Below are 14,588 nucleotides of genomic sequence, written 5' to 3' on the forward strand. Positions count from 1 at the left end.
CAAGACAGAAGTGGGTCCGGATTTGAGTCCCAACTCTGCCATTTAGAGGTGCAAAATGGGAACAAAGGACCAGCCTCACAGGGGCTCATGAGGAGCAGACAGAATCAGGATGGTAAAGGCTCCTGGTCCATAGGTACTGATCACAAGGCATTAGCTGAATTGAATGCCAGAGACCACATCACCAAAGCTCAGAGAAGAGAGTGAATCCTGGCAGGATGAGATGGCCTCCCAGGCAGCCACATGGCCGGCTTTGGCTGAGATGATGGCAAAATGTTTACCTTCCTGTCTGGTAGCTGCTTGGTAGATGCAGGCACACGGACAACTTAAAACTCTCTTACAATGCTCATGTTCCATCCAGTACCAGCCCTGGTTAATTAGTCACCCAGCACTGAAACTCCCTGGTCTATAATTTCTCATTATTTGGTGATTTGCAGATGGGTCATTGACTAATTGCTTCAAGAATGACGTAAGCATGTGTGGGTTAACTTGGCACCTGTGACTATTAACCAAGATAGAAAAGGCAAAGCAGAGTGACAAAAATAAGAACTTCTTAGTAGCAGATGATGGAGACAAGGCACTTTGGAACTAAGATTATAACAGGAACCTTCACATTGAAAATTCTCTGTCCATCTCAGCCATTCTCCTCCTAAAATGTTACTTCTTGACCCTTATGGAGGCCTGTGTAACTTTCTCCTTGCCGGGCCTTTTATGACATTAAAATTGGAGGAGTCAACATGTTCTGATCTAGGAGACATTCCCCCCCTTAGGATTTGCTTACACTGCTTTTCTAGTACCAAGCCATTAGGCTGGGGTCTGTGTTTTTCTGCCTTGTCTTGATACTCAAGAGTAAGCACCAGCACATCCTTGGAGCACTTAACCAGTGCCTGACAGTTAGCAAGTTCTCAGTGTGTGTCGACGGGAGGATGGGAGGATGGGTGGGTAAATGGACAGAAGGACAGGCGGTGAGATGGATGGATGGGTGGACAGGAGGATAGATAGATAAACGTGCAGAAGGATGAGTGATCAGGTAGATGGATGGATAGAAAGAAGGAAGGAGAGGATTGGAAGAGGGATGGATAAAGGGGCAGAATGATGGATGGTGAGATGGCTAGTCAGATGTTTGGACAGGTGGAGAAACACAGATGGATCAGTGGATGATTGATGATTGTCTCCCTTTGGGCAGGGCCATGTGTTCCTTATCTCATCGTGTCTCCCTGCTCCCTCCATCTCAGGGCCAGCTTGTGAAAGCTGTTGGGACCAGGCAGGGGAGCTGACTTCGCTTGCCTCTCTGCCCAGGTAGACATGTTCTCCTATGGAATGGTGCTCTATGAGTTGCTGTCGGGACAGCGGCCCGCGCTGGGCCACCACCAGCTGCAGATTGCCAAGAAGCTGTCCAAGGGCATCCGCCCAATCCTGGGGCAGCCGGAGGAGGTGCAGTTCCATCGGCTCCAAGCTCTCATGATGGAGTGCTGGGACACGAAGCCTGAGAAGGTAGCTGGGGGCACAGAGCAGGGGCCTGGCACCTCCCGCCCCTGTGGCTGAGGCTGTGGGTCTCCAGAGTGCACATATATGGCTGCCTGCCCACCCTTCCCTCAGGATCTAGAACAAATGGGGCAGGCCTTCGCTGCTCACCTCCCCTGGAAAGAGATATTTACTGCTCCTAATACATCCAGTTCCTTTTCTTTATGTGTGTGTCACTCTCGGGAGAAATGAACTTTCTTTTCTTCCCCAACTTTTGTGTTACGTCATGCAAACAAAGCCTACCAACCCCTTGAGAGCAATTCACTCCCCATGTAGGAGCAGAGAGAGTGTGAGGATCTCTTTTTAATGTAATGCTGTCGTTTTAAAGCTAATTGTTTTCAGAAGAGGCTATTGGCTCCGAGGTTAAAACTCATTTGTCAAATTGGAAGTGCTAGTTTAAATTATTGAGAGTAAATGAGGTCTGAGGAGAATTCTTGACAAGACTGTGTGTCCCTGGGCAGGGGTCTGGAATACCGGAGTTTAGGCTAACCTGACCACCTGACTTTGAGTTGCCATCGATGACGATGACAGTCCGCAGACACCTGAATTTGTTTTTGCCCCTGTTTTCATTGGATCCTGAATGAGCAGATTCCACTCCTTCCTCCTGGTTCAAGACCATTGGTTTTATGGGCAGAATGGGCATCAATCTGGCTGTAGTGACCTTTGCTCATGGCCCTGGTGGCCTCTCTTCCTCAGCGACCACTGGCCTTGTCGGTAGTGAGCCAGATGAAGGACCCGACCTTTGCAACCTTCATGTACCAGCTGCCCTGCGGGAAGCAGACAGCCTTCTTCTCGTCCCAGAGCCAGGAGTATACAGTGGTGTTCTGGGATGGGAAGGAGGAGTCCAGGTAACATCCTGAGGCTTGCCACACCCTGCTGGGACCGGCGTGGGGGGCGACTGTGGAATTGAGGAGCAGTCAGGGATGACCATGGTGAGAGACCGTTAGTGGAGGGCAAGTTGAAAGCCTGATGGAGTCCGCACAAGAGCGAGCGCTGAGTCTGCACATAGACACATGCGGGCATGGGTTTGTGGTTAAGAGAAGCAAGGAAAAACTGGGGTCTACCGGGGACATGGTAGGTGGGGGTGAAGGGGGGGGTCTTGGTTTAAGGTGGGAGCTGTTCACAGCTTAATGGTAGAGTGGTCAGTGGTGCTGGGGGTCGGGGAGAGAAGGCAGTTCGTGGAGTGGAGTTGCTGAGTAGTGTGAGGGGCAGGGGACCCAGGGCCAAGCAGGAGGGCTGCCCTGAGTAAGATATTTGTGGGCCTTTCCTTCTGGTTGCATCTCTTTTTCTCAGTGAAGTGGCAGAAAGGTTGAGAACATGGGGAGAGGTTTTGGATGCTCAAGGAGAAAAGAGAAGGTGCGCCATGGGCATTGAGGCAGGAGTCAAGGGCGACTGCAGTGTAGCACTGAGGCCCACTTGAGGCTGGCGTGAGCTGCCGCTCTCATCAAACAGCAGCTTGTTAGTTCTCAGAGCACTTGTGTTGGGGGCCTGTTTTGAGGCCCCCAGTCTTCTCTGAAATTCACCCATCTTGTCTTTAGTCTTGACTTGGTCTACCGTGCTATGGAGGGCTCCTATGTTACTGGGGTGGGGCAGATATAGCCGGTAGGAGGGTAAAGAGTGGCCTTGTTGAAGCTGCAGACTCCTGGTGTCCCTTCTTCACGCTGCGGGCAACTCTTCGAGCCCTCAAAGGTCGCAGAAAGAGGAGAATCTTCCTTCCCATTGGGAATGGCCTTTCTCTGCCCAAATGTTCAAGCATTACTGGGCAGGCAGAACCCGGCTCTGCCTCAGACTATGAACAGTCCGTGGGCCTCTCAGAACATGACAAAAGTTGACCCTGGACTCAAGGGCGTGGACGTAGCCCGCAGCTGAAGTCCTCCTCCAAGGTGGATGCAGGCCAGGCCCGGGTGAGGGAGGCGGCCCCTGGCCACCGTGAGCTGACCGAACAATTGTCACCGGTTGTAGGAACTACACAGTGGTGAACACAGAGAAGGGCCTCCTGGAAGTGCAGCGGATGAACTGTCCAGGAATGAAGCTGAGCTGCCAGCTCAAGGTCCAGAGCTCTCTGTGGACAGCCACTGAGGTAACCACCCACTGTGCAGGGCTCTCATCGAGGCGGGCAACCTGGGTGCAGGATGGCCCTAGGGGGCCAGATTTAGCAAATGAAAATACAGGACACGCAGGTACATTTGAATTTCAAGTAACCCCAGCTCACACCTGTGAGACCCCCAGAGCAATGCCAGCAGCATCTCACCAGGGGTGACAGAACCTGCCTTGTCCCTGGCTGGCAACTGGGATGCGGCCAAGATAAGTATCAAGCACAGAATCCCAGCAGTAAGAGAACCCCAGTGGGGTGGTAAAGAGACTGGGTTTCTTATAATACTGCCAGGTCTACACAGCAAATCCTCTCAGCTCAGAGACCCTTTGCCTTCATGTCAAGAAAGTCGGCAAAGTGGGGCTGGCCCTGTGGCTGAGTGGTTAGGGTCACGCGCTCCACTTCGGCAGCCCAGGGTTTCACCGGTTCAGAGCCTGGGCGTGGACATGGCACCACTCATCAGGCCGTGTTGAGGCGGCATCCCACATCCCACAGCTGGAAGGACCCACAACTAAAAAATATGTAACTATGTACTGGGGGGATTTGGGGAGAAAAAGGAAAAAAAAAAGAAGATTGGCAACAGTTGTTAGCTCGGGTGCCAATCTTTAAAAAGAAAAAAGTCAGCAGAAAGCACAGGAGCCGTCTCCTGAGAAACAGAGAGGAATGCTCGAAAACAAATGCTCTGAAACTACTGGGGGCAGGAGGGGAGGTTGTCATAAATTGATGCAAACTTTCCAGATGGCAGTTGGGAAATATGGTTCAAATATGCATCAGAAACTCAAAAATATGCATACCGCGTAAGCTCTCAGTAATTTCAGGTTTAAGAATTTGTTCTAAGGAAATAATCAAGACACACAGACAGACAGACAGACAGACATGTCTGTAAGAATGCTCATCCCAGTGTAATCATAGTCATGAAAACTTGGAAGCAGACTGAACGTCTGACCGCAGATGAGCTGAGTTCTGGTGCACCTGAGGGGCAGATGGTGGAGCGGTGCTCCTCCATCCTTCCCTCGTGGCCACGGGAGGACGGGGCCTGTGCCTGCAGTGCGTCATCACACAAAAAGGAAAGGTGGAAACAGCATGGCAGTGTGGCCCCCCTCTTGTCAAGAATGTGCACACACACAGGTACCCACAGGACGCTGAGTCTGGGCCCCAAATCACAGTCATGGTTTTCTCTGGGTAATGGACTGGGGGCGATTTTATTTTTATTCTTTAGACTATTCTATAGTTTTCAAAATTTCTGCAAAGAACAGATATATGAAAACAACCAACCAGAAAGTCTCAATACGTGTTACTTTCTGAGACACAGAGGGATTCCCAAGACCAAGTGCCCCGCCGTAGGAAATGGCAGGCGCGTTGCAACCTGGGTCTCACGTTGGCTCGTCTGCCTCTGCAGGACCAGAAGATCTACATCTACAGCCTCAAGGGCATGTGTCCCTTAAACACGCCCCAGCGGGCTTTGGACACTCCGGCTATCGTCACCTGCTTCTTGGCAGTGCCTGTTATAAAAAAGGTGAGGTAAGGGGGAAGGCGCACGCACAGGCATTGGGTTATCCCTCCCTTCCCTTCCCTTCCTTGGGATGGGTCTCCTCCCCCGGCTGGGGGCAGGGGGGATAAGAGGAGGGGGGGAACAAAGCCATGCCCTCTTGGGACCACCAAGCCCAGGTCACAGTCAGCCTTAGAGAGACAGGAGACCTGGGCCATCCTTAGTGCCCTTTGGGTTTGTGAGAACTTCTGTGACCAGTAAAACCTCAGGCTAAGTGGAAAGCTTGCATTCCACATGCAAATACCACCTCCCCAGATTCTGGTGAAATGTTTTTCTGATACAAATGGTATAAAGGAGCAGTTGCCTGTGTGTGCCCTTCCCCTTCTGATGGCAGTGGCTTGGGAAGCGCGTGGGCCAGTGCCTCCCCATGGCCACTCAGTCACCAGGCTCTGGCAGGCCCTGCCCCGTCCCTGCAGGGCAGCCAGCTCTCCTCCCCGCCTCTGCCTCTGGAGTGTCGCCGTCAGTCCCAGACCTCTGTCCCTCTTTGTCTACTATGGCTCCAGAGACTCATCTTGTCAACCTTCCAGGCCCTGCCTTTCTCAGATGAATCCCAAGTGTGCTCACCCCGCCCCGGCCCTGGGTGGCTCTGCCACCCCTCGGAGTCAGACCCAGGCCCATGCAGCACCGCACTCTGAGGGGCCCTTGCCTCCAGGAGCAGCACCCCCACATACGCCTCTTCTAGACTGCCTCCTATTCAGTTCTCCAGGTCCGATGACCCCTGCTCTGAGAAGCTGCCCCCACCCTTGCCCAGCCCCCCAGTGGCATTCCCTGGCTTCAGTGGCCTCTGGACTCCGGGCCCTGCCCTTGGTCCGCCCCGGGGCACCTGTTGGTGCAGCAAGCATGCACCCCACTCACAGTCAACACTCAGGGGTCGGTTTTGGTGTTGCTTGGTTAAAACATGTTAGCTGCCATCATCCAATTCCCGTTTTCCCATCTGCAAAATGGGCATAAGATTGGGAGAAAAATCTCTGGGCATAACCTCCCCGAAGCTCTGCCGGGGCACTTGGGTACATGTGAGCATTATTACTACTTACTGACAGTCCCAAAATATATGCACTCTTCTCTGCAACCTCTCCACTTCCATTTCTTTAAAAAAAAAAATGAGATCAACCTTAGAGTCATTTATGACTGTGGCCCCATGGACAAGGCTGGGCAGCTGGGGACCCGGTCTGCACCAGAGCACAGGAGAACACAACACAAAGCGTTATTTAAGCCCACCGCTGGCCAGAGCCCCTGAGCCAGGGCACCATCGCCTGCACGACCAGAGGGAATAAAGCTGGCTCTGTGCGGAGCCGCCCTGCCAGGGTGCCTGCCCCTCGGAGGCCGTGCTGCCCCGCAGCCACGGATGGCAGGTCCCTGCATTCTTGCATGTGCACGTCCACACACAGCAGGTATGTGGGGCTCCCCACCGCCCCAGCTGGGGCATGGGGCCTGGACTCCAGATAGAGATGTTGCTCCTGTTTGCTTTGGCTGCTTTCTTTCCTAAAATCCTGAAGACAGATTTCGATAAACATTCTTAGGGCTGATTGACCTTGCTGTGGAGCTAGACGCTGGGTTGCTTGTTAGCCTGGCCAGCCCAACCTCCCGAGACCCTCTGACTCCCAACAGGGGGGCTTACTGGCACGAGGCCTGGACCCCCGCTCTGTCCTGGCTCTGGCTTTGTTCTCCTGAACCCGTGCTGCCCCCACCCTAGGCCCACCTGGCATCTAGGCCGCAAGCTGCACTCTGTTCCCAGCTCTGCGCACCTGCTCAGATGGGGCCCAGCATTCAGCCCGGTCCCTGCAACTTTGGTCTCGGCCCCGTGACCTCTGGTGGCTGCAGAAGAGCTCAGACTTCATTGCAGGGTTACAGGGCACCCCAAGGACCCTGTCAACGTCAGCTGGACCACAGGCATTTCAGAGTAGACATGATAAGCTGGGAGTGTAGGCACAGCAGCCAAGAAGTGCCTCCACCAGAGGGTGGAGTTGGAAGCAAAATTTCTTCAAGAATTAGTTCAGCAGGAGTGAGGACACAGAGATGAATGAGACTCAGCCCTTCCCTGAGCCAGGCCAGACCCACACTTGCTCTCATGGAGCACCCACCTTGTCAGGGCAGCAGGCAGAAAGCAGGGAGTAGACCCACAGGGTGCCCCCAACTGCTGTTGCCTTAACAGACAGAGTTCACGGAGGGGAGGGAACCACACCTGACCTCCAGAAGAAGGCAGCTCACTGCTGTTTGCATTGCAAGTAGCCAGCCTGAGTAAACCCAGCCTGAGCAGAGGCAGGGCCATGCAGTGTAGGTGACACACACCTCTCGCTGGGTGCTGGTGCTGTGGCCATGCTCTTTGAAGGCACGATCCTCTCCTGCTCCCAGCAGGGAGGGTGGGTGTGGTTCCTCTGGGCCTGAGTTGCACCTCCTCTGGGAGCATGCCCAGAAGCTCCCACTGGCAGCCCCTGCCTTTTTAGGAGCCTTACTCCTCCGAGGTATACTGGTAGACAGCATATGCCCACCTGGGATATGTGCAGAAGATGAGTCTTGCACCCCCTCTGTTTTTCTCCTATAATGCATGAGACGAAAGAGCATCACCTGTGCCTGTCTTCTCCCAGCAGAATTCCTACCTGGTGCTGGCGGGTCTGGCTGACGGGCTTGTGGCAGTGTTTCCAGTGGTGCGGGGTATCCCAGATGACAGCTGTTCCTACCTGTGCTCACACACAGCCAACAGGTCCAAGTTCAGCATCCCAGACGAAGATGCACGGCAGAACCCCTACCCCGTGAAGGCCATGGAGGTGGTCAACAGTGGGTCCGAGGTCTGGTACAGCAATGGGCCAGGCCTGCTGATCATCAACTGTGCGGCCCTGGAGATCAGCAGGCGGCTGGAACCCTACTCGGCCCCTTCAGTGGTCACGTCAGTCGTGTGCAGCTCTGAGTGCACGGGGGAGGAGGTGGTCTGGTGCCTGGACGACAAGGCCAACTCCTTGGTGATGTACCATTCAGCCACCTACCAGCTGTGTGCCCGGTACTTCTGCGGGGACCCTAGTCCCCTCAGGGACATGTTTCCTGTGCGCCCATTGGGCCCAGAGTCCCCAGACAGCCACGTGGCCAGCCTGAAGGAGCCAGAGGGGGACTTCATCGCGGACGTGAGCATCATGTACAGCGAGGAGCTGGGCACACAGATCCTGACCCACCAGGACTCGCTGACTGACTACTGCTCCATGTCCTCCTACTCCTCGTCCCCACCCCACCGGGTCCCCATGTCCTCCTCAAGCCTGCCCTGCTCCCCAGCAAGCTCCTCCAGCGTGCCTTTCTCCACCGACTACGAGGACTCTGAGCGGCTGCACGGGCCCACCGGGGGTTCCGACAGGTCTGAGCACGACCTGACCCCTGTGGATGGGGAGGCCTTCAGCCAGCACCTGCAGGCTGTGAAGGTCCTTGCCGTGAAAGATGTCATCTGGGTCCCCAGGTAGGTTTCCCGGCAGGGGATGCACTCCTGTGCTGCCACTGGTCCTACCTTGAGGGCAGGGCGAACGGAGTTTTCAGCCACTGTCGAGATCCATCCATCGGGAGCTGTTTCCTCTACTCTGGGATCTGGAGGGCTCTCTTTAGCAAATCTAGAAGGGCTGCACTAAAGCTCATCTTCCCACCAGAGAGCTAGGGCAGCACAGAGGAGAGCCGAGGTCAACCTTGATCGGTCAAGTTTCCTCCTTGGAGAGGGCCTCTCCGCCCGGCTTCGGGGCCCTCTGGAAACTCAATCCATTCACAGAAACTGCACGTTTGTGCTGAGCCTTTCTGCACACTGGTTCCATTTCCCCAGGGGAGCACAGCCCTGGACAAGACGCTTCCCCTTCTTGGTTTTGGTTTCTTAGGCGCGGTGGAGATGTTATCGTCATTGGCCTGGAGAAGGATTCAGGCAGCCAGAGGGGACGAGTCATTGCCGTCTTAAAAGCCCGCGAGCTGACTCCGCATGGGTAAGACAGAGGGCAACTCCCTTAGGACCTGGGGCATGGCTGGTGGGGAATCTAGGTCCCATTGCCACATCCCTGCACAATGGCCTCCCACCCGTCTGTCCTCCACAAATAAACGTTGCATCCACCAAAGTGGCCATAAGGCAGAGAAGGAGCAAGATGGGATCCTCCAGGCAGCTCCCAGGGGCTCAGCAAATACCAGCTGAACCACGCTTCAGCCCCTGGTTACGGCTGCCTGTTTCTGGCGTACCCAGCATGCCTATGTACCAAGCGCCCTGCCTGGAGTATGTCTCCACAACCAGAGTTCAGGTGCAATTGAAATAGGGAGCGAGGTAATTCACTGTCCTTCTTGCCGAGCAGGAGAGCCCTTCCTGAGGTGCCCCACCTGCCCAGACAGCACTGAGTGGGGCCACATGGGCTAGCATATCTACCCCTCGCCGTGCCCCAGCCTTGGCTCAGCCATGCCTTCGTACCCATCTGCTGGGGTCTCCTACCGGGAGGCAGGCCAGATTCCACTGTGAGAGTCATTCTGGGCAGGACAGCCTTCCTGGACATGGTCTGAATGGCTGTGGAGATGGGAGGCTGGTGTTGGGTGGTGTTCCCAGAATCCTCTGGCAGCTGGCAATGTCTGCACCCCTCACTTTGTCTGCCCAGCCCCATATGGTAAGTCTCCCTTATGGAGAAATCCCATTCAGCCTGTTTCCCCTAGAGCAGGAAAATGACAGAGGAAACATCTACAGCAGTTCCCCTTGCCCGAGTCGCTGGGGCCCCTGACCCTTGCCCTGCCACTGATTCTAGAAACAAGCTCTGAGTTTGCTGCTGAGCCCTGGCTGAGTTTGTGGGTGGCAGCCTTGGGCTGAAATAGTTCCCAGAGTGAAGGTCATGCTTCTGGGAGAGCAGATGGGTCTATAGGCCCCAGGCCCGTTGACTTCAGAGCGCCCACCATTAGTGTCCCTGAATTTTTTCCTGGTATTGTTTTTCCTATTCAGCCCCCAAAGGCAGGTTTACCAAGAGCCAGGCATACTCGCTGTAGGGAGAGAGCAGGCCAGGTGGCCAGAAAAGAGGGTCATAGCCTGAGCCCACCAGCTTTTTGAGACATGTCTCCAATGTTGATTCCTGAGTGCCCGCCATGCGCAAGGCCCTGCAAGGCCCCAGGGAGGCAGAGGCCCCAGACATCCTGGTTTACATGCTGGCCTTGGTGCCAGGTACCAGGGGAGGAGGTGAAGGCAGGGAGTAGGCTGCACAACCTGGTGGAGGCCCTGAGAAGCTTGTGGACATGCACAAATCATGCAAAACAACCTAGAGCCTCAAGAAAAGCACTTATAGTTAGGACTTGTTGGCACAGGTTTCCTGCCTGATCTGTTACCCTGTTTTTCCTAAGCGTGTGGAAACTTAGAATGAGGGAAGAATTGCGCCCGAGCTGATGATGGGGGCAGTGAGCTAAGGCTCACCATCCATCAGGGCCATTGACGAGCAGGAATCAGAGTCGATTTTATTTTCTGGACACTTAGGGGTCTGCGTCCAGTTACAGAGGTGACCTGTTCAGATTGCATCAGTGGCCTTCCGAGGAGTCAGTCCCTTACACACAATCCCCGTGAATGCCTTGGCCCTTCAGACCTTAGAAAGCCTCTGCCCACAGGCTGGACCAGCAGGGAGACGCAGGGCATCAGAGCATGTTGGTGGTGCCAGCCTGGGCTGCACGACGCCTCCCTTAGCGAGGCTCCTGAGAAGGTGCGGGGCAAGGGTCCCGGCCCCGACAGAGTAGGGACCCCTGTGAGTTTTCTCAGACCCCTCCTCTCTGCAGGGTGCTCATGGATGCGGCCGTGGTGGCAAAGGACACAGTTGTGTGCGGCTTTGAGAACGAAAACATGGAGTGGTGCCTGGCTGTCTGGCGGGGCTGGGGCACCAGGGAGTTTGATGTTTTCTACCAGTCCTACGAGGAGCTGGGCCGGCTGGAGGCTTGCATGCGGAAGAGAAGGTAATTCCTGTGGAATGACAGTGGCTCGGAGTTGGCCCAGCCGGGCCAGTGGCCTGACCCCTCCACCTGCAGCGCAGCCCTCTGAGGACCCAGAAGATGGACCAGATTCTCCCATCAACCACGTGCTGCTAAGAAATGCTGAGAAGTGACCACCCTGGTGGTGGTTCGGGGGTTCTCTGCTTCTCCAGGACAGTTACCTGGAGACCCCCATTCCCCCACTGCTGGTTTTACACCCCAAGGGAAGACGATGGGGTCTGGTTGGCAGAAACTCCCTCTGCCTCCTCCATCCACTTCCAAGAGTAGGGGGGGGACCCCATTCGGGACTGGGTCACACAAAGGGGAGGCTGGCCTTCCCAGTATAAAGGGTCTGCCCATTTTCCTCCCCAGGTCTGGGATGGAATTACACTCAAGGCTCTCAGTTGGGGAGCAGTTCGGGGCAGGGTGAGAGGAGGGCCGTGACCCCTGCCCCTTCTCCCCTCGGCCCCCAAGCTCTCAGCACATTTCACAAGATCCTGAGTCCCCGGGGCCCAGGGCTCCGCTTGGGCAAGCTGAGATCAGATGTCTCCCGCTTAGGAAAGTCTGTGTGAGAAACTCTCAGAAGGACCCTCGGCAAGGAGCACTGCCCAATCTGGGGATGAATGGGTTCCTTTAAGTGACACAGCCGAAAGCCAAGGCTAGCTCAGTGCCGAGAACACCGGCTCAGCCTTCACGTCCTCCTGCCGACAAAAGGAAGGAGAATTTGAGTCGGCAGGGCCGGAGAAGGGGCCTTGTGTTTATAGCTTTGTAAAATAAACTCGGACGCAGCTGGAGCACAAGCCCCGTTTGTTTGCACATAATAATCTTGTTTATCATTTTAACAAATTAAGAGTATCTCAGTGGTCAGGCCTCTGGTTGTGAAATCACATCGTATGGGGCTTATACCAAATTATGTATTTGCTAGACATTTACTACACACATGTAGAGCAGAGATAAAAAGGAAACTGTTAAGGGGGGTTTATAGGTCCCACGACACAAATTTTTATAAGTTACACGCACACACTCATACACACACACACACACACACACACACACACACGTATCCACCTCGTTACAAGAGTCACCATTTGACCCAGAACAGGGGTTTGAATGTGAGATCATACTCCAGTTCAAGTTGTTGACCTTTTTCTAAAATTAAATTATAAAAATCCAACTTAAGATTTGCTGGGGTATGCGGGCAAATATGATTCCTTTTATCTGAAAATAAACAGAGTCTCTCAAGAATGGAGTCATGGCCTCCGTCTGTAAAGTGCTTGTAATTACCACACAGGCTCCATCCCGCCCAGGCCCACCATGGCCCAGCGTGATGGCTGCCCCTCCCTGGCCCACAGCTGCTCCCGTGCAGGCTGCCCACAGCAGTTCCCGTGGGCAGAGATGGCCGCTTTGTCAGGCCCCCCGCTTCCTTTTACTAGCCTGGGCACCGACTTCCGGGGGGCCGAGGGTCTATGCCTCCTGCCCACTTCACCACCGTCCCCACCCTGCTCCTTCAGCAGTGCTCTGCGCCTCTTCTCATCCCAGCACCCCTCAGCTGCCCAGTTAACCCCCCAAATGCCAACTGGATCCTGTCCCTCCCATACCCCACACCTGCGCTCTCCATCACCTGCAGCCAGGCTGCTCTGCCCACACTCAAGGCTGCCACGATCCGGTCCCCACCCGCCTTTCTGACCTCACCTCCTCCTGTCCCTGAGCAAAGCCCGGCCCCAGGCCCAAGCTGCTGGGGGAGAGGCCCACATTCAGCCCATGGCCTCCCAGAGCCAGCTTGGGGAACGTCTTCCCAAAAGTTAGAAACCAGACAGGAAATGGTTAATGAACTTGCCTACATAAAAATTAGAAACTTACGTGGAAAAACTGTCACAAAGTCAAAAGATGAACAGTCAACTGGGAAAAAATATTTGTGGCAAATGAGAGACAAATAGCTCATTTATCTTGTATCCAAAGAGTTTTTACATCTCAATAAAAAAGAGAAAACCCACTAGGAAAACAGCGGACACGAGTGAGCAACTGAACCGCAAAGACAGGCCCATAACCATCAACACTCAACCTCAGCCAGCAGTGAGGAGATAGTCACAAAACAGCAATCAACTGCCGTTTACTACCCTCGTGTTGGCAAATGTTAAATAGTCATCAATTACTTACTTAACACCTACTAAGTGTCAGGCACTGTCCCTGGGACACAGTGATAATCTAACAGACAAGAATCTCTGCTTTTAGGAGCTCACTTCTAGTGGATGGAGATGACAACGAACACACAAATGAGATGATGGAGCTAGGAGACCATAAAGACCATAAAGTCGGGAAGTCAGGAGCTAATGACTGAGGGGGCTGCTGCATTTAGCTGAGGCTGGGCAAGGCATGAGGAGGTACCACTTGAGAATGGTGAAGAGAGACAGAGGCATGTGGAGATCTGAGGGCACTAGGTGGAAGGACCCACATATGCAAAGGCCCTGTGGTGGGAATAAGCTGCTGTGTGGGAGGGATGAATGAAAGTCTGGCGTGGCTGGAGTGTTGTGAAGAAGGGGTGCTCAGGGGCTGGCTAGGCACCTCACTATAGGCATGGGTCCCCGGCAAAGCTATTGGCAGTTTTAAACAGGGGTGTTAGATGGTTGTCTTTAAAAATCACTTTGACTGCTCAGTAGAAGATGGACTGAAAGGAAGGCAGTCTACCTTGGGCCCACCCCTTAGAGGGCATTTTGACTGTATCCATAAAATTTCAGATGCACTTAAACTTTGATCTAGCAGTCCCACTAAGTATTTGACCCCGACATATCTGGAAAATGCCCAAAGATACAGAACAAGAATGTCATTGCAGCGTCGCTTATAATGGCCCCAATATATAACGGTCTCAGTTATATATTGAGGAGACAACCTAGACCTCTATCAAGAAGGAAGTCAGAATGCCCGTACCTCCAACAATGGCACACTCTGCAGCCCTCCGGGGCGGTGCTGACAGTGCTGGTCTGAAAGGTTCTCTGAGGTATAATAAAGGCATTGATTTTCTAGAAAGCAACTTGCAGTGTGGTGTGTATAGAGTTACTTTTACGTAAAAAATGTCATACAGCTACATAGGTGTGCACGGGGGAAATATCCTGAAGGATGCCCAGGGCTCTGGTGGACACTAGTTGCCGCTGGGGAGGAGAATCCTGGGCTGGCCCAGAGGAGTGGGCCCTTTGTTTTCATCTTCCTCTCTGCCTGTTCAGATTGTATACAGGCCTCTTTACGGAGGTAAACCAGGCTGGGAGGGACTTCTGCCCCGGACCCCAGGAAGGATGCCCTTGGCCTGGCCTTGCTGTCCAGAGGTAATAACAGGAAGTCCCCCTCTGTCCACCACTCTCCTCCGTGGGGGCAGCTGACCCCCCTGGCGGCTATCAGGTCTCAGGGACAGGGACAATAATCTGTCACATCCACCCGACCACGTGGCCTGGCTCAACCAGAACCCACCCTAGCTGTCTCTGGGATGCAGGCAGAGAGTCC

The 14,588-nt window shown here is 54.2% G+C and overlaps 1 protein-coding gene across 3 annotated transcripts in view; it reads left to right on the plus strand.

Moving 5' to 3' along the window:
* LRRK1 (leucine rich repeat kinase 1) overlaps nt 1–12,338 on the plus strand; it is a 129,008-nt gene extending 116,670 nt beyond the window's left edge. For 2 of the 3 annotated variants that reach the window (XM_023651451.2, XM_070268221.1), the window contains 7 exons: nt 1,297–1,491; nt 2,218–2,369; nt 3,484–3,601; nt 5,013–5,129; nt 7,748–8,601; nt 9,005–9,106; nt 10,908–12,338. In XM_023651451.2, the coding sequence (XP_023507219.2) occupies nt 1,297–1,491; nt 2,218–2,369; nt 3,484–3,601; nt 5,013–5,129; nt 7,748–8,601; nt 9,005–9,106; nt 10,908–11,085 (1,716 nt within the window). In that variant the 3' untranslated portion in view covers nt 11,086–12,338. The remainder of the gene's footprint in view (nt 1–1,296; nt 1,492–2,217; nt 2,370–3,483; nt 3,602–5,012; nt 5,130–7,747; nt 8,602–9,004; nt 9,107–10,907) is intronic. The other variant, XM_023651452.2, reaches the window with a different exon arrangement.
* Nucleotides 12,339–14,588: the final 2,250 nt, after the last annotated feature.

The sequence above is a fragment of the Equus caballus genome, chromosome 1, assembly GCF_041296265.1.
Source record: "Equus caballus isolate H_3958 breed thoroughbred chromosome 1, TB-T2T, whole genome shotgun sequence".
Taxonomy (NCBI): Eukaryota; Metazoa; Chordata; class Mammalia; order Perissodactyla; family Equidae; genus Equus; species Equus caballus.